The following is an 18,650-nucleotide window of genomic DNA, read 5'->3' as shown; positions in this document are numbered from 1 at the left end:
AGCAAACACCTGACACCAAAAATGTCCAAAAAAGCAGAAATTGTTTAATTTTTTGTTTGTTTTGTTTTGTTTTGTAGCTGAAATATGATTGGATTCGACTTCTTGCACACACTTTGGATAACATATAAATGATATAAAACCATTAACACACGTTTAAACGATCAAAAATCAATTTAGAGAATGTTTTAATTGTATTTTTTGTTTTATTTTGTATGTACAGTGCGGCGCTGTTTTCCCTCCGAGCCTGAAGGTGTCGCTGCTGAGCTAGGAGTGTTTTCTTCTCCTCAATACACCGAAGAAGAAATAAACTTTGCACGGCGTTGACTGTGCTGCTAATATTTTACGCATTAAATAAGCATTTCTGTGGGGTAAATTCGGTCTTTAAAAAACTATGGACGTTGGTGAGCTGCTGAATTATCAGGTAAAAATCTGCTAAACTCATTTTAATTGTAGTACAGTCCTTTTTTTTCTAGATTTGCCGGCGAGTTTTCTATGCTAGCATGCAGTCCAGCTAACAACAACATGGCCGTATCCAAAATGGCGCTGTATTTACTACAGAAGTGCACTATCTAAGGTGTTACGTAATGGCTTCCACGTCGTATCTAGTGCACTACTTAGTCAGTGTGGATCTATTTGGGATTCAGCCAGCATCCAGCATGGATATCTGGCTTACTGTGCTGTTAAAAACAATCGAATAGCTCGAATATTGAAATTAAAGCTAAACAGTATGCTATAACCCTAAGGTATTAATAACGCTGCTTATTAACTAGCGCTAAGTCTTTCTAATTGTGCAGTTTAATTTGGATTAAAATGACTGAATTAACTCGTCCTATCTGTGCATAATAATATCCAAAAGCAGCCAATCACTGGAGGTTTTATTGTGAAGTTGTAAATAAGATGTTTGCGTCCAGAACGCTTGGTGTCGTGCAGTTATAGGAAAATAATCAACAACAGGGTGGTGTGATGAACAAGAGTTAATGTTGCCATTCTGAAGTTGATTATGTTCCTATAACAACACAAACCAAAGTGTTTTATTCCCCTTATACAACAGCAGTTTGCCGGTGATTAATTTTTTTTAAAGAACTAGTAAGAAATGAAAAATATTGACTATTGCATCTTTAAGTGTAAAAAATCCCGCGTGATGATGTGTTGATGGAGCAGGTTGAGTCATAAGCCTAGGCCTAACATTTGTGAAAGTATCTTTTTTTATTACCTTATATATTTATTTATATAAAGTCATAACTTATTTTTCCCATAAGGTGCTACGCTTCAGCTCACTATAGGAAAATGCATGTAGTTAAATGAACTTTGAGTTTCTGCCATCTTCTACCAAACTTCCTGACCGCACCTTTAACCTGTTCTCGTCACTGGCAGCCCGAGCGGGGAGGCAAGAGGCCGAGGGAGGAGAGCGGCTCCGAGGAGTCTCGGGTGAAGAAGAGCAGGGAGCCTCCGAGACCCGCGGCGCCGATCCCGGAACCCGAGCCGGAAGATCCGGAGAACAGAGAGAGGATCCTGGAGAAGCTCATGGACCAGGATGAGGTGGACCCTGAGGTATTACGTCGCCACACCGTCTAGCACTACGGACTGGTTCATAATGTTAACGTAGCGCTGATAAATACTGTAACGTGTTGGACATGCGATGTGTCTCCGTCTCTGTAACAGGGTGAGCCGGTGGACGAGAGCATGGTGAAGAAAATGATCCTGACCTTCGAGAAGAGGTCGTACAAAAACCAGGAGCTCAGGATTAAATTCCCAGACAATCCAGAGAAGTGAGTTATCACTAAACATCGAGCGTTGTGGTTTTACAGCGTGGCTGTTTCTGACGAGAACGTCTTCCTGTAGGTTCATGGAGTCTGAGCTGGACCTGAATGACATCATCCAGGAGATGCACGTGATCACCACCATCCCTGAGCTGTATCACCTGCTGGTGGAGCTGAACGCTGTGCAGTCTCTGCTCGGCCTGCTGAGCCACGAAAACACTGATATCCTTACACACACATACACACACACACACACACACACACTGATTTGCAGCAATATATGCTGTTCAGGAGGTAGATGATGGATCAGGAAGAAGTCCTACAGGATTTTAAAAAGTGCTGACATCTTGTCTTTTGGTCTAAAAAGTTTTTTTTTTTGTTTAACCTCCTGACAAATCAATAAATCTGTAAGTACGTGCAGTAAGTTCCGTGCAGAACTCGGTGGTTCTCCTTAACCCAGAACACATATCGCCATCGCGGTGGTGGACCTGCTGCAGGAGCTCACAGACGTCGATACGCTCAACGAGAGCGAGGAAGGAGCCGAGGTCCTCATCGACGCCCTGGTGAGGAAATGAACATGTCTGCTTTAAAACAAAAATTAGTGTTTCAGAGCTTTTCATTATCTGTCCTTTAGTGGTCACCAATATCTGAAAGAACAAAAAAAAGGTTTGGGGGTTAATATAATACCGTCCCCTGGGGGTGTGTCTTGCTCTACGGTATTATATACGGTATTACGGTATAATTTCTCACACGCTGTTTCTTCTTTTTCCAACCATCATGTAGTTGAGTGGAAAAATGGTTGGAGTTTATTCATGTTGAAGAAGGTGGAATTTGTACGAGGTTGTCGTTATGCGACAGCCACTTTGTCGTCGCAGAAGTGTTTCGCTAACACTGTTCAAAGCCGGAATGTCAAACACTTCCTGTTTCAGAAGGAAGTACATCAGCAAACAGAATCAAACAAATCACAGGGAAAGAGCCATTTCACGGTGACTTTAAGAGCTGTTCAGAAGTACAATTTGCATATTAATGCATATTTCTATGCATTCTTTATGAGAGTAAAGGTGTAGAGATGTTTCTGGGAAACGGTAGAAAGTGCGCTTTGTTATTGAACCTTGATTTTTTTTTTTTTAATGGTTTGAAATTGCTACTTTAACGCTTCAATGGTGTCTCCAAGCTCTTGTGAGATTAAAAGCAATCACAGCGAAGCCAAACCACTCGAGTCAAGATCTTAAAAGCCTGAATGCTGTCCGAAAACAGAAAACCAATTTCCTCCACTCTTCAATTTCACTGCAATTTAATAACCATTAGCGATTGATCAGCGTTTCTGGGTTGGGAGCTGTTTTGTGTGTGTGTGTGTGTGTGTGTGTGTGTAATGACATTTAGAAAACGCAGAACCGCTGATCGGAGCTCGGCGGGAGAAAATCAGCTCTGTATCGGAGCAGGAGTGAGAGACGGCGTGTCGCCGTGGCATTTCTGATTTGTGGAGGCGCTGACGCGGAGGAGGGAGATTTGGCAGGAAATTGGTGCTGTGACAGGCGCTGAGTTTCATGTTTAATTTTTAAACACACAAGACTTTTTTTTTTCAAGTGTCAATTGCTTTTTCTCATGTACTTTATTTTATGGACAATAAAACAGCGACAGAGTTTTGCCCGGGGCTTTAAAATCTGCAAAAAAAAAAATCTTTGTGCTACTTTGTCATTTAATAAGCATTTTACCGGTGGCGCATTCATGCATGCATGCAGAACTATAATTTAATTATAACTAAAAGCTACCAAAACTCTTATTTTCTGACTGAGCAGAATCGTGTGGGCGTGTCAGATTGCGTAAAGATTGACAGCAGTGTCTCCAAGGCAACATAAACAAACACTACATACATATACATAAAGCGTAGACTAAGAATCTTGTGTATGCCAAACAATTTGTGACATTTGCTTTGTTTGAATTTTTCTCTTGAAGTCATTAATCTGTGCATTGTTTTTGTTTTTTTTTTGTTAAAGCTGGAGGGCCAGGTGGTGGCGCTGATGGTGCAGAACATGGAGCGGCTGGACGAGACGGTGAAAGAAGAAGCGGATGGAGTTCACAACACGCTAGGTACAGCGCAACCGCCATCGTATTATGACTCGGAAAGACTTAGCATGAAAACACAAACGAAACACGATCAATTATTCGATCAGTGGTTTAAAATATTTGAGAGAAGTGTGTGTTTAAGTGCTGATCCTGGATCAGTTCTAGTTCTCTCTTATCTAATGAGCTGATGTTCATTAAAGCGTTAAAGTTGATTCTAGATCAGCAGACTCGCTTCCTGTGACTTCCTTTTTAACAGCAACGATGCGTCCCGTAGGACTGGACACGAAGGACATGGCTGTGTCTCTTTCTTCTCCATCATTCTTTCTTCTCCATTTCCATCCATCCATCTATCATCCTTTAATCCCCCTCTCCTTCCTCTCGGGAGATTACGGTACCTGCATGTTGCAGGAAACCCAGCTGCTCTGTGTCTTTTACATTCCTTATCTCGCTATCCTTCTTCTTCCCCCCTCTTTCTCTCTCTTTCGCCTGTGTGCTGCTGTGTGATTGAGTTATCAGGTGTCTCTGCTTCTTTCTAGTGGAAACGATGAAGCTGACACACGCAGAGACTTTCTCTTGTGTTAAGTCATAAAGCATGCTGCTACATTCTATCCATCTTTTCTCTTCCACTTTAAATCTCTTTTTCTTTTCCCTCGGAAATCTGCCCTTTGTCTGAGCCACAGAGAAGGAGGCATGGCCTCAGAGCCTGCCGGTCTCGCTGAACAAGGTGTTTCTTTTGTATCTGATATTCTGATTGAAAGAGGCGTGGCCTCAGTGCCTGTCAATCTCACTTACAAAAGGTGTGGCTTCTGCACTGATTAATCTCCGTGAAAAAGAAAAAGGCATGGTCTCTAAACCTGTCAAGCTCACTGAAGGAGGCGTGGCCTCTATACCTATCAGGCTCGCTGAAGGAGGCGTGGCCTCTGTACCTGTCAGTCTCACTGAAGGAGGTGTGGCTTCTGTACCTGTCAGTCTCTCTGAAGGAGGCGTGGCTTCTGTACCTGTCAGTCTCGCTGAAGGAGACGTGGCCTCTGTACCTGTCAGTCTCAATGAAGGAGGTGTGGCTTCTGTACCTGTCAGTCTCACTGAAGGAGACGTGGCCTCTATACCTGTCAGTCTCGCTGAAGGAGACGTGGCCTCTGTACCTGTCAGTCTCAATGAAGGAGGCGTGGCTTCTGTAGCTGTCAGGCTCACTGAAAGAGGCGTGGCCTCTGTACCGGTCAGTCTCGCTGAAGGAGGCGTGACCTCTGTACCTGTCAGTCTCGCTGAAGGAGGCGTGGCCTCTGTCCCTGTCAGTCTCGCTGAAGGAGGCGTGGCCTCTGTCCCTGTCAGTCTCGCTGAAGGAGGCGTGGCCTCTGTCCCTGTCAGTCTCGCTGAAGGAGGCGTGGCCTCTGTCCCTGTCAGTCTCGCTGAAGGAGGCGTGGCTTCTGTACCTGTCAAGCTCACTGAAGGAGACGTGGCCTCTGTACTGGTCAGTCCCAGTGAAGGAGGCGTGGCCTCTGTCCCTGTCTGTCTCGCTGAAGGAGGCGTGGCCTCTGTCCCTGTCAGTCTCACTGAAGGAGGTGTGGCCTTATACTTTCTCCCCCCCAGGTTGAGTGTGTGTACATGCCCACTAATATTTTTAATAATAAAATTTAATTATAGTGTTATATTAATATAATTTAATTATAGTGTTAGACACCCTACTGCGATTTCAGATTAAAGCCTTTCATATATGTGTAATATATAATAGAATTAAAATGGAACTGTTCTCACAATATCTCATTACACTGTGTGAATTACATCACTCATTACACTACAAGTCGTATAACAATAAAGTGCCTTAAATGCATCTTTAATACATTGTGTAGTTGATTACATCTCAAGAATTGAATCTCAGGAATAGAGATGCACACTCGTACTGTGCGCAGACACACACACACACACACACTTAGACTTACAGGCTGTTATAAAGAGCGCTTGTTGCACATAGTCTGATTTTCCTCCTGAAAACACGTCTGCAGAAAGCTAATCTCCAGGCCTCCAGCTGTTTTGAGGCAGACGTTCCTACACTCATCCATTTTTGTTTGTTTCTGTGAGTATATCAGTGAGTCTGATTTGCACAAACTGGGTCAGAGCTGTGGAGAAGTGACTGTGTGTGAGTATGAGTGTGTGTGTAGGTGGATGTGGTGATTTAGTTAAAGTGGTTTTCAGCAACAACGGCCTTTAATGTTTAATGTTCAGCCAGAGAAAGGAAAAAGCCCTGAATGTGCTACACACACACAAACACGCACTATTCCCACGGCTTTATCCTCTCAGCAGTGTGAATGTAATCTGTCACCCACCATGCCGTGTACACACACACACACACACACACACACACACACACACACACCACAACACACACATACCCACACACTGATGCCTGAAGAGCTGCTCTTGTGTTTCACAGCAGTGTGCATTTCACATGTGTGGCAGAAATTGGCTGCTGTTTTATGGGACAGGTTTTTCTGGACCTGAATTACACACTGCTGTAAATTCTCATAGGAAGCATATTAGTTCAAGGTCGAAGGAGCTGGGATGCTGAAATTCTTTATTTCACACACCTGACACTAGGTTCTTTTTCTCAAAATGTGAACAAATTAGTAACCTAACTGCGTGACCCTGATGAATATGTGTAATGTAGTGCTGTGCAAACACCATATACCCTTCTTAATTTATTTATATATATGTATGTATGTAGATACGTGTGGGTGTGTGTGTATGTATACACACACATATATACACACACACACACACCTCTACTTGGTGCTGACCTCAGGAGCGCCACTGGTCAGGTTTTGATTTCTGGTTCTTCTTAATAACCTCAGTGTATGTGCCGTTGCAGCCGTGGTGGAGAACATGGCCGAGTTCAGACCGGGTCTGTGCACCGAAGCCGCTCAGCAGGGACTCATGCAGTGGCTCCTCAAGAGGATTAAGGTAAGAGAGCAGGATAAGTGTTTAACACAATGCTGTCTGTGACGTTATATTCTGGTTCTCATGCCTGTGTCTGTTCTTCTTCTGTCGAGAAGTGTCGTAATATGCTCATAAGTAAGGAATAAAACCCTCCATGTTGTGCTGTTTTAGGAAAGTAATCAAAGATGGAGTAGTCTGATTAAGAAGAGTTAATGTTATCACACCAAAGTTGATTATTTTCCCATAACAGCGTGTCACCGAGTGTTTTATTCTGCTTGTACCACAGCTGTTCACCAAAATTACAATTTTATATTTATTAAAGCATGTTTATATTTTATCCATTTATAGTTACTTTTAATCTTGTGGGATGTCCATGAAACAAGTTCCTGTTCTCACTGCTTACGTTTTAGCAGCTATAAACAGTCGTTGAAGTCAATAAGACAAAAAAAAAATGCAACTTGTCATGTTACTGCGAACTGCAAAGCGTAAACTCCTCTGTCCTCGGCTGACAACATGCTGCATGAATAACAAAATCCCTTATAAATAAAGTCATTAAAAGGTTAAACAGGAGCGTCACGCTGGTTGCAGTTCGATTCAATTACAGGTGCTCACTGAACAGGAGCCGGATTAGCCGAATTAGCTCAGCAAGAAAACGCTGATAAAGCAAAATAATGAAAATGTAGTTAAAAGTTAAGATTGTGCTTTTCTTGATCACACAGGCTAAGATGCCTTTCGACGCTAACAAGCTGTACTGCAGTGAGATCCTGGCCATCCTCCTCCAGAGCAACGACGGTGAGTCTGAAAACCCTCAGCTCTTCCCCTTTAACCTCGACCATGTGCATGGTACTGACCATAATAATTGCGTTGTTTATTTGTTTATAGGATACTCATTTAAGGTTGAGCATCCTAGCTAGCTAGCTAAACAAGCTAGCAATGAAGCTGTTAGCTATTGAAATATTTTTTTTATTTTACTTAGTTATTGGAGCAGAAACAGCTAGATTGAAGAAGATACCTAGCTAGTTACCTGGCAACAAATATGACTATATGTAATAGAGTTAGCGCTAGCTAGCTAGTTAGCTAAGAGGATTTTAGCTTAGGCTAATTACCTAATGCAAGAAACAAGTCGTTTGCTAACTAAATTTAACCATCCGAAAGATCGATAAAGTTTATCTACCTGATAAAGTTAGCTGACTGAGTAAAATGCAAGTAAATTATTGTAGCTAGCTATGTCGCTAACTAGCAGACTGGATACACTGCCTTCCAAAAATTGTTAGCTTGTTAGCTAAATTTAACTACAGAAATGACTCTGCCTGATAAGATTAGCTGTTGGAGGAAAACGTAAACAGACTAGCATATCTTCTATGTCCGCTAACTAAATTAAACCATGGGAACTTCTGGCAAATATGACTCCAAACACTAACCATATTAGTTTGAGTAAAAAGCAAGCCAAATAGTTAATTAATAGCTAGTTAAACAAGAAACAAGTCATACAGAGGTCATATGTTAGCGAGCTAAATTTAATCACGAGAATGAATTTTAGCAGGGCTAGCTTATCTAGCAAGCTAACTAACGCTAACAGCAAGTCTTATACTAATTGTGTTATGCTAGCTAGCTAAATTTAACCCTTGAAACATCTTTGGCAATGATATTTTAAAGTGTTCATATTTATAAATTCACATATTTACAATTTATTTTGGTTTAATTTAATGTGAATCTATTTATTTCTGTAAAGCTGCTTTGTGACAATGTCCATTGTTAAAAGCGCTATACAAATAAAATTTAATTGAATTCATGCTAACGTACTGTAATCTGTGGAAAACAAATATAAATGTAAATAAATATACATAATAATTATAGTAGTTTCTTTTTATGTAAGAAAAAACTAATGAAATGAAGAGAACGTTTTCAAAATCGCCACAGAATTTTAGTCTTAGCGTTAGCATTTACCTCAGGATTTTACTTCAGAAAATCTTGCCGCCATTTTAAGCTGTACATGTTGTCATGGTAACAGTTTTTACACTCACGGTTACAGGAGCTCATAAAGACCGGTTATTTGAGTGAATATACCAATATAGAGGCTAGTTTTTGTCTGGTACCAATATGTTTATGTAGTAAAATGTGATTTTAGGCTGTTAATGTACACAAATGTACAAAAAAAAAGGATATTAGTGAGTCAGGTCTTTCACACTGTTAAATAAAATTATTTTGAATATAAAATTGTTTTGAATATCAGTTGCTAATCAAAGGTTTGCAGCGGAGTTTCATCATTTGCTCCTGTGTGACTGTAACGAAGCGAGCTACTCATATCATCACAGATACGGTGTGTTTGCATCCTCACACTCGGGTTCGATGATTTTGAAGTCTGTGTGTGTGTGTTTGTGCGCGTGTGTGCGCGCGCACGAATCTGTGGTGATATTGATGCTGTTATAGTTATTATGCAGTGTGGCTGTGTGTAATTTTTCCTTCAGCCTTCCTCGCCGTTCTTGCTGTACCTTTTCTCTCTCCAGATGTGTTAATTTCTTTTTCTCACCTATTCTATCACTTTTTTCTTTTTCACTTTTTTTAAAAGGATTAACAGAATCAAAATTCAAAACGAATATTTAAAAAATAGTTATGTAACTCGAGAATTCAAATTAGTTTCCTTAGTGAACAAAGTCTGCTTGTCTTACTGAAGGAGGCGTGGCCAGTGTGCCTATTAGAGGGAAGGAGGCGTGGCCTCTGTGTCACAGTCTGAAGACGACAGAGATGTGGCCTCTGAGTCATTCCTAGTGAAGGGGGCGTGGCCTCTGTGCTTGTTTTGGTGAAGAAGTAAGTGTGGCCTATGCTTGTTTTGGTGAAGGAACATGGCCTGTGTATTTCTTAGTGAAGTAGGTGTGGCCTATATGCTTGTTTCAGTGAAGAAGGCGTGGCCTGTGTATTTGTTTTAGTGAAGGAGGCGTGGCCTGTGTGTTTCTTAGTGAAGTAGGTGTGGCCTATATGCTTGTTTCAGTGAAGGTGTGGCCTGTGTATTTGTTTTAGTGAAGGAGGCGTGGCCTATGTGCTTGTTTTAGTGAAGGAGGCGTGGCCTGTGTATTTCTTAGTGAAGTAGGTGTGGCCTATGTGCTTGTTTCAGTAAAGAAGGCGTGGCCTGTGTATTTGTTGCAATGAAGGAGGCGTGGCCTATGTGCTTGTCAGTCACAGAAGGCGTAGCCATTTTCAAGGGAAACAAATAGCAGCAGGAGCAGAAGGATGTAGTGTGTTTTTTTTTTTTAAAAGTTGATTTTATTTGTGTCCTCTCTGGTCCTCAATGTCCTCACATGTCTCTGTCTCTCTCTCTCTCTTTCTCAGGCACCAGGGAGCTTTTGGGCGAGATGGACGGCATCGATGTGCTCTTGCAGCAGCTCTCAGTAAGTTATCTCTCCTGTGCATGTGTGTCTCTGTTTTTTGGTCTCTCAACCCCAGCAGCTTCAGAGCTGTCTCTCTTCATGTGTTTACTTTCTTTTATCTGCCCAGACACACAGTGAGTGTGTGTGTGTGTGTGTGTGTGTGTATACACATGTGTGTTGCACAAAGCTCCTGCACCGCTCCATATATCCAGCCAAAGCTCAGTAAAGACTGCAGACCCACTGGCACGTATAAACTGTTGCTTTACTCAACAAAAAACGAGGCAAAAAGACGATATAAGACTCATTTTGCAGCAATACTGCAACTCTGCCTCCTACTTCCCTCCACAAAGCATCCACACGACCCCTAAGGCTCATTTCAGAAAAAATACAGAGGTTTGCTTATGATTACATGCAGAAATCTTGCACAAAACAAGCTCACTTTTTGCTTATCTGATTCTAACCTTGTATTTAGTGATGAGAAAGCAGTATTTAGAAAAGTATTTAGTGGTCAGAAAGCATATCATCGTACTTGACATTCCACTGTGCACAATATGTATCAGGAAATTTCAAATTTCTAAACTACCAGATGACCACATTAACAATAATAAAATATACAATTTTAGCAAAAAAAAGGTTGTTAAAGAGTTCTTTGTCTAGTGAAGTAAGGAATAAAACCCTTGAGGCTTGATGTCAAAGAATAATAATCAGCGCCGTGATGGTGTGATGAAGTAGTCTTGATGTAAAGTGTTTTATTCCTCTTATACCACAGCAATTTTGCGAACAACATTTTTTTTAATTAATTAAAGAACAACACATCATACTTTTTCTCTGTTTATAGTTACATTTAAGGTTGTGAAACGTCCACGAAACAATTTACTTCCTCTTTTCACTTGCATTATCGCAGCTATAAACATTCCTGTTCCCTCACTAACCTTTTCTTTGCTTCTGACGTTATTAAAACAAAACAGTGTAACTAACTTAGTCACAGCTTTACCTCTGACTGTTACAAAGTGCTGACGCTGGAGACTCCTTCCATACATGCTGACAAATTACAGAAAAATTCACCGTATCTGTTGCTGTTGCTATAGAAACGATAACGTATTAGAACGAGAGCATTAATATAAACCTGTGCTTTGAATCAACACCTTCTGACCAATCAGAGTAGAGAATTCAACAGCATTGTGATAAGTTCATATGGAGAATATATGAAAAACTAGTTAAGTTCAATGATTTGTAACATTTAGAAGGAAAAAAAGGCAAAAAGCTGGTAATTAATACATTATTAATGTGCATATTAATGTCTAATTACAGTGTTATTAAGCTGTAATTAATATGTAATTAATGCTGTATTAAGCTGCTAGGAAGGTGTTAAGTTGTAATAATGTAATTAACATGTTATTAAGGTGTAATAACATGCCTCTGTGTGTCAGGTGTTCAAGAGGCACAACCCGTCCACGCCGGAGGAGCAGGAGATGATGGAGAACCTGTTCGACGCTCTCTGCTCCTGTCTCATGTTGCCAGCCAACCGCGACCGCTTCCTTAAGGGGGAGGGGCTTCAGCTGATGAACCTCATGCTCAGGTTTGTGATTGGCTGATGATTCAGGTGTGTGCGATTATTTAGGCGTGCTACATGATCCTTGTAGTTCCATAAGAAGGTAAACTGTACATTTTATTTTTGGATTAATTGTTAAAATCATTTTTATTTTTATTCTCGTAACTGACGATAAATCATGAGGAAATAACCTTTTTTTTCCTGCACGTGAGAGAATTATTGCGCAGGACATGAAAAAGGACGGTGTAAAATAAATCGTAGTGACACTTGATGAAAAAGAGAAGTGAAACCGTTTTGCCATGGCGTATCGGCTGTTTTTTGTTGTCTGTCTCGTTTGGATTTAGACGTTCATTGCAGGTGAGCTGGGATTCCAGCATCCTTCAAACAGCTTTCTGCTTCACAAATCTCATCTCTCACTCTCTCTCTCACACACACACACACACACACACGCACACACACACACTTTCCCTATCACTCACGCTCTCTCTCTCTGTCTCTCTCTCTCTGTCTCTCTGCATCCTGACACCTGAAACATTTTTGCCGTGAGCTCGATAAACTGCGCTGTTCATCATCTCCGGATGAGTTGAGTGGCAGCATGACAGACAGTTACATTTCCCAGAGTGCCGTGCTGCTCGTCGGAGTGCTCTGATACACCGCTGTTTGTGCTGCGTGATCTCGCTGGGCTTTAAAACTATTGATCACATTTGCTTTGTTATGATGCATGGAACTGATTTATTATTTCCTCAGGTTTGAAATACGGGAAATGAATCACTTACAAGGACAAAGTGCATGTAGTATATTATGTAAAAGTAGCTGACAAGGAGTTTTTTTAAACCTGCTACATTTCCACTTTGGACAGTCGTTTTTTACGATTTCTCCAGCTACAGTATTTCTCATTTCCACTTTTATTCTAATACTAGCATCAGCTTATACAGTATGATCATATAAAGCAAAACCACAGGTAGTTCAAGTAATTTAATATTTATAGCATTCTTGCTGTAATGTACAGTATGTTTACAGTAACATTGTCCCGTACCTTTTAAATAAAATGTTATTTTAACAGGACTGTTTATTGATAACACTGTATTTCTGTAAAAACTGCAGTCTTACAGTTTTGACTTTATTGACAAATATACATCTTTAATAACTTTTAAACCATTCTTGACAAAAGGAGTTTGATATTTTTAAGAAGAACGACAATAAATATTGAAATAAAAATGAATCCTTAATAGAATTTGATACAGTGAAAAATGAGAACAACAGTGACAGAATGACGGATTTACATAATAACGCAGTTCAGCTACTGCAGCGCTTTCTCCTTTTACAGGGCGCCATTACTTTTGTACTGATTGCACAGCTAGTTTTATTTGTCTTAATGTGTTATTGTTTTGGATCGCTTTGTTTCAGATCATTAATGACATGAAAATTTTCATTAAATCCCTGACAGCATAATTTGAAGTAGATGAGGTTAAATTTACATTAGTGAGTCTCCTTGTACGTGCATTTACACAAACTCAGGAGCTCTCTCTTCACATTTTCTGGGTAAATGCTCCTGCAAAGGATTTATGAATAAATTGCTCGGTTAAATGAGGCCCAGTGGACGGATTTTGAACTTATAAACCGGTCTATTAGATTAACAGCAAGTTTGGTGAACAGTGCATTGCAGTAGTCCAGGCATGAGAAGATAAAATGATAATGCACATGATGATATCTGGAGCAAGCGTATAGTTCTCCAGGACTGAATGCGTGAAATGAGTTGACAGACAGAGTGAAGTGCTGCAAGTGAAGTGTTTTGGTTTATGTAATGTCATATTTATATTATTGTGACATTGAGATAACAGTGCTGTAATGCACAGTGTTCTGGTTCATTCTCTTCTTGATTGTGTGTGTGTGTGTGTGTGTGTGTGTGTGTGTGTGTGTAGGGAGAAGAAGTTGTCTCGCACTAGCGCCCTCAAGGTCCTGGACCACAGCATGATCGGCCCCGAGGGCACCGATAACTGCCACAAGTTTGTTGACATCCTCGGACTTCGCACCATTTTCCCGCTGTTCATGAAGACACCGAAGAAGATGAGGAAGGCTGGAGTGTCAGACAAGGAGCATGAAGGTATCCCATAATATCCTCCTCATCTCTCTCACTCTCCTTTGGAGGCGTGGCCTCTGTGCCAATCAGTCTCAGTAGAGGAGGCGTGGTCTCTGCTTAACAGACCCAGTTGAGGAGGTGAGGAGGTGTGGCTTCTGCTTAACAGTGTAGGTGAGGAGGCGTGGCCACTGTGCCCCTCAGTCCCAGTGGAGGAGGCGTGGCCTGTGTGCAAGTCAGTCCTAGTAGAGCATGCGAGGAGGTGTGGCCTCTGTGCTTAACAATCTCAGTAGAGGAGTGGAGGAGGTGTGGCCTCTGTGCGTGTCAGTATCAGTGAAGGAGGCGTGGCCTCTGTGCGTGTCAGTATCAGTGAAGGAGGCGTGGCCTCTTTGCATGTCAGTATCAGTGAAGAGGCGTGGCCTCTGTGCTTGTCAGTATCAGTGAAGGAGGCGTGGCCTCTGTGCGTGTCAGTATCAGTGAAGGAGGCGTGGCCTCTGTGCGTGTCAGTATCAGTGAAGGAGGCGTGGCCTCTGTGCTTGTCAGTATCAGTGAAGGAGGCGTGGCCTCTGTGCGTGTCAGTATCAGTGAAGGAGGCGTGGCCTCTGTGCGTGTCAGTATCAGTGAAGAGGCGTGGCCTCTGTGCTTGTCAGTATCAGTGAAGGAGGCGTGGCCTCTGTGCTTGTCAGTATCAGTGAAGGAGGCGTGGCCTCTGTGCATGTCAGTATCAGTGAAGGAGGCGTGGCCTCTTTGCGTGTCAGTATCAGTGAAGGAGGCGTGGCCTCTGTGCGTGTCAGTATCAGTGAAGGAGGCGTGGCCTCTGTGCGTGTCAGTATCAGTGAAGGAGGTGTGGCCTCTGTGCGTGTCAGTATCAGTGAAGGAGGCGTGGCCTCTTTGCGTGTCAGTATCAGTGAAGGAGGCATGGCCTCTGTGCGTGTCAGTATCAGTGAAGGAGGCGTGGCCTCTGTGCGTGTCAGTATCAGTGAAGGAGGCGTGGCCTCTTTGCGTGTCAGTATCAGTGAAGGAGGCGTGGCCTCTGTGCGTGTCAGTATCAGTGAAGGAGGCGTGGCCGCTGTGCGTGTCAGTATCAGTGAAGGAGGCGTGGCCTCTGTGCGTGTCAGTATCAGTGAAGGAGGTGTGGCCTCTGTGCGTGTCAGTATCAGTGAAGGAGGCGTGGCCTCTGTGCTTGAATACATTTGTGAACTATCAGTTCATAACTACGGTCATGTGATGAGTGAAATGATGTTAGTCTTATTCATTTCTGGGAGTATTTTCAGCTACTGTTGCTTAAATTGTGAGATTTAAACAAAAAAAGATGATAAGGTAATGAGGCAACAGGAAAAGATTTAATTGTGGAACAGAGGAAGTGCTGCGTAAATACAGGAACAGCATAAAAGCGTAACTGTACCAAAAGCACTAAGCCATAGCTGTCAATTAAGAATGAAAAAGATTTCAAGGGAAAAAAACTTAATTTTAAATATATTAATAATAGCAGGAAATTATTATATTTACAAAAAAACTTGAAATGAACATACTGCAGTATAACCATGTTGCTTTCTTTGCTACAATTTTCCGTCACTGCTGCATTGTGGGACGGATTACACAACATGTTTTATTTATTTGACCCGAGCAGTACATCATCCGAATGTCATCAGTGCACCTGAAATATCCAAGTCCATCACATCCTACATACTACACGCTGCTTGTGGATGGGGATTAGTGTGAGTAGTGTGCATTTGTGAGCACTCTGCTAATTGGAAAGCAGTGAGAAGGAGGCGGGGCTGCTAACTCGTTAATTAATCGGCACTGATCCTTAATACAAAGAGTGTTTTGAAGTCTCTGAAAAGCGTGGCTCTTTAGTGAACGTTGTGTACGATTCTGAAATTCATACCCCAGCGCGAGGAGGGATCACGAGCCGAAATTAGCGTCCGTGACGAGCTCATTAAGAAGAATTCGATCTCTAATAATAACCCTGACACTGAATGGCTCCAGCACACGGAAACGGACTCACCTAAAGAGGTAGGTGTCGGCATGACTGCAGGAAAGTGTGAACATGTGTTACATCATGAGACATAATTCATCCTCACACAGCCATAATTACCGAAACGGATGTGAGAAATTGCGTACATTGTGCCTGCATGCCTTAAATTTTAATTTTTAATTGTAATGCTCTATGAAGTGAGAGTTTTGGCTGTGTCCTAACGAGGTGCGCTATTTTAGGAAGTGAGAGATGAAGCCTGGCGAGAGAGAGCGAGCGAGCGAGAGCGAGAGAAAGAGAGCAGGTGAAGCAGTGTTGATTGCGGTGTGTTTCTGTTTTTGTACGCTGTGAGTGATGTCCCACGTGGGGTTGAATTTTGGGAACTTGGGCTCTGACAGGAGCAGTTTTAGTCACCTAATGATGCGTCTATTGTAATACAGAAGCAAATGAACACCTCCACACAATCGGTAAACCCGAATGAGTCCCAGTGGGACGCTTATTTCCTTTCTCCCACATTTAACAACATTCCCGGTCTACCGCTAAGATGGCTGGCTGGAACGTTCTGGAAAGAGTTTGATTTAATACCTCCCTCAATCACATTTCAGAGCCTCACTACACCACAGTGTTCTCGAATGCTCGATACTGATTGGCCAGAAAGTGTTTCTATAATTCTTCTCACATTCTTAACACATTTTATAGAAATATATTAATATGCTTGTTCTATTACGTTATCGTTTCTATAGTAACAACTCATTCACACGTACTTGTATGGCGGCCGCTTCACACAAACAGATTTTAAAAAAATTTGTAAGGAGATGTTTATTTAACATTTATGGAAGGAGTCTCCAGTGTCAGTGCTTTGTAGGACAGATTAGTTTTGCACACTTTGCGGTTTCTTGGTGAACAGGAACTAGCTTGTTTAGCTAACATTAAATATTTAAATCCAAATAAACATTAAATGCATCTATAATCAGATACATCATTTTTTATTTAATTGAAGTTGTAGTCGTTGGTATTGCTGTGGTATAAGAGGAATAAATCACTTTGTGATGTGCTGTTATAGAGAAATAATCAAATTCATTTTCACTGGATGCACCTTTAATGTACAAATCATTGTGAGCTAGCTAGCCAGTCAGCCAATGGGCTATCAGTGGGCGTGGCTTCTACGCGATTTATTTCCTTTTGTGGAGCAATAATAAACACATTATTGAAATGTCAGTTACTTGATGTTATTTTCTCATTTATAAAACTGTGGGTGGTTTTACGTGATTTTTAGAGGAAGTGTTGTTTCAATATACGGCCACATTTAGCTACATTTAGCTACTGGTTTTATTTCTTTGCAGCTCTCAGTGAGACAAAAAGCATGCCACAACCACTACTTAATAATTTTCAGAGAGGAAATGACACTGCCAAAGTTCACAAATATGTAGAGTTAAAGTACGCCTAGAAGAAATCAGCGACAGTAATTTAGCCTAATGTTTGCATCAGCATTACAAATAATAAAACCAACTGGTACATGATGCGAAATCTGTCTGTACGATCCTCCGGTGTATCGCTGTTTGCTGCTCATTCACGACGTTGCTCTTTTCGGGAGCTGACTGGAGGCAGGGTGTAGGGAACATCTGTGCGTATGTGACAAATGAAGCATGCAGTCTAGCCACAGCGGAAAAGGTAAGTGTGCAGATATGGTAAGAGGAACAACTGGGAGAATGCAAATGAGCGTAAAGCCAGCATGCTTCTGAGCTGAAAGGAAATGGACATAAATATACGAGTTGTAATAAAAAATAAATAACAAATCACATATGGTGTACAAATTTCTGCTTAAGGAAAATTGTTGAAATTTCGTTACTTTCATTATATGCTGTGTGGACATGAAACATCACTGTGGTATCATTAAAAAAAAAATCCCAGTCTTACGGTCCCTAAATGTTTCATGCATATATTTAGCTAAAACTGTGGTTTTTATGGGAGTCTTAACATGTCTCCATGTCCAACTTTAGGGTAATTTGTCTCCTTCACAGAACAGGCAGTAGGCATTAATCTACAATTTGCAGTTTAGTCACAGTCTTTCCGTTTAGCTGATGTCTCATTACTCCATTGCATGAACACAGGAAAATATAAGAACAGTAACAAATGGCATGAGATTAGCTAAAATGTTGTGAATGAGAGAAAGGTTGCCGGATGTATGATTTAATCCCCACACCCACGACATTACATTAACGTTAGAGATTATCATGTTAAATGGAGAAAGAAAATTGCTGGGGCTTTTTGAAATTGTTCCCTTTGGACTTTCAGTGAAATAGATTGGCATTAGTGCTAATAATTGGCGTAAATGACACGGAAAAAGCTTGGTTAATCATACCCATATCACTTAATCAAGACTCAGAATGTTCTCTTATTTGAGCAGGAAATGGATTGGCCATTTTTGAATCTCTGAAGCTTATGGTAATTGATTCTTTTTTTTAAATGAGGATTATCATCAGCATTCTCGTTATATTTGCAAGCGCAAGCTGTGTGAGGCGATTATGGTTTTCGAATCAGGGAGTGTAGTGAGGCATTTCTTCAAACCCCTGTTGGTCCAGTACACATCAATCCCTCAAACATCCCTCTTCGTCATCAATCACAGGTTCCACAGAGACAAATTCAGCGTGGTTTTATTGTGAAAACAAATCTAGAGGAATATGTTTGGTGCTTGAAACTAGGATGGAAAGGATTCAATTGGTGACGGCAATGAAGATGGAAAGATTCTGATTGATTTTGAGGTTGGAAAGGATTCAGTTGGTTTTATTTACCAGAATGGAAAGAACCCGAAAGTTGTAAGGATCTAGTTAGTTTCTGCAACATGGATGGAAAGAAATGTCTGTAGACATAGAGAGAGAAAGAATCTGATTGGTTATCTTGTCAGGAATTATGATGGACATTA

At 41.3% G+C, this 18,650-nt stretch overlaps 1 protein-coding gene across 1 annotated transcript in view; it reads left to right on the top strand.

The window, feature by feature from the left end:
• Positions 1-261: 261 nt before the first annotated feature.
• The window catches only part of ctnnbl1 (catenin, beta like 1), a 34,869-nt gene continuing 16,480 nt past the window's right edge, over positions 262-18,650 (top strand). Inside the window, exons 1-11 of the mRNA XM_053240845.1 lie at positions 262-421; positions 1,375-1,551; positions 1,663-1,769; positions 1,843-1,987; positions 2,231-2,323; positions 3,758-3,851; positions 6,691-6,782; positions 7,478-7,550; positions 10,086-10,144; positions 11,554-11,702; positions 13,598-13,779. Coding sequence (XP_053096820.1) covers positions 392-421; positions 1,375-1,551; positions 1,663-1,769; positions 1,843-1,987; positions 2,231-2,323; positions 3,758-3,851; positions 6,691-6,782; positions 7,478-7,550; positions 10,086-10,144; positions 11,554-11,702; positions 13,598-13,779 — 1,201 coding nt within the window. The 5' untranslated portion in view covers positions 262-391. The remainder of the gene's footprint in view (positions 422-1,374; positions 1,552-1,662; positions 1,770-1,842; positions 1,988-2,230; positions 2,324-3,757; positions 3,852-6,690; positions 6,783-7,477; positions 7,551-10,085; positions 10,145-11,553; positions 11,703-13,597; positions 13,780-18,650) is intronic.

Source organism: Pangasianodon hypophthalmus, chromosome 16 (genome assembly GCF_027358585.1).
Source record: "Pangasianodon hypophthalmus isolate fPanHyp1 chromosome 16, fPanHyp1.pri, whole genome shotgun sequence".
Taxonomy (NCBI): Eukaryota; Metazoa; Chordata; class Actinopteri; order Siluriformes; family Pangasiidae; genus Pangasianodon; species Pangasianodon hypophthalmus.
The sequence above is the reverse complement of the archived record's forward strand: the minus strand, read 5'-3'. Positions and strand labels throughout refer to the sequence as shown.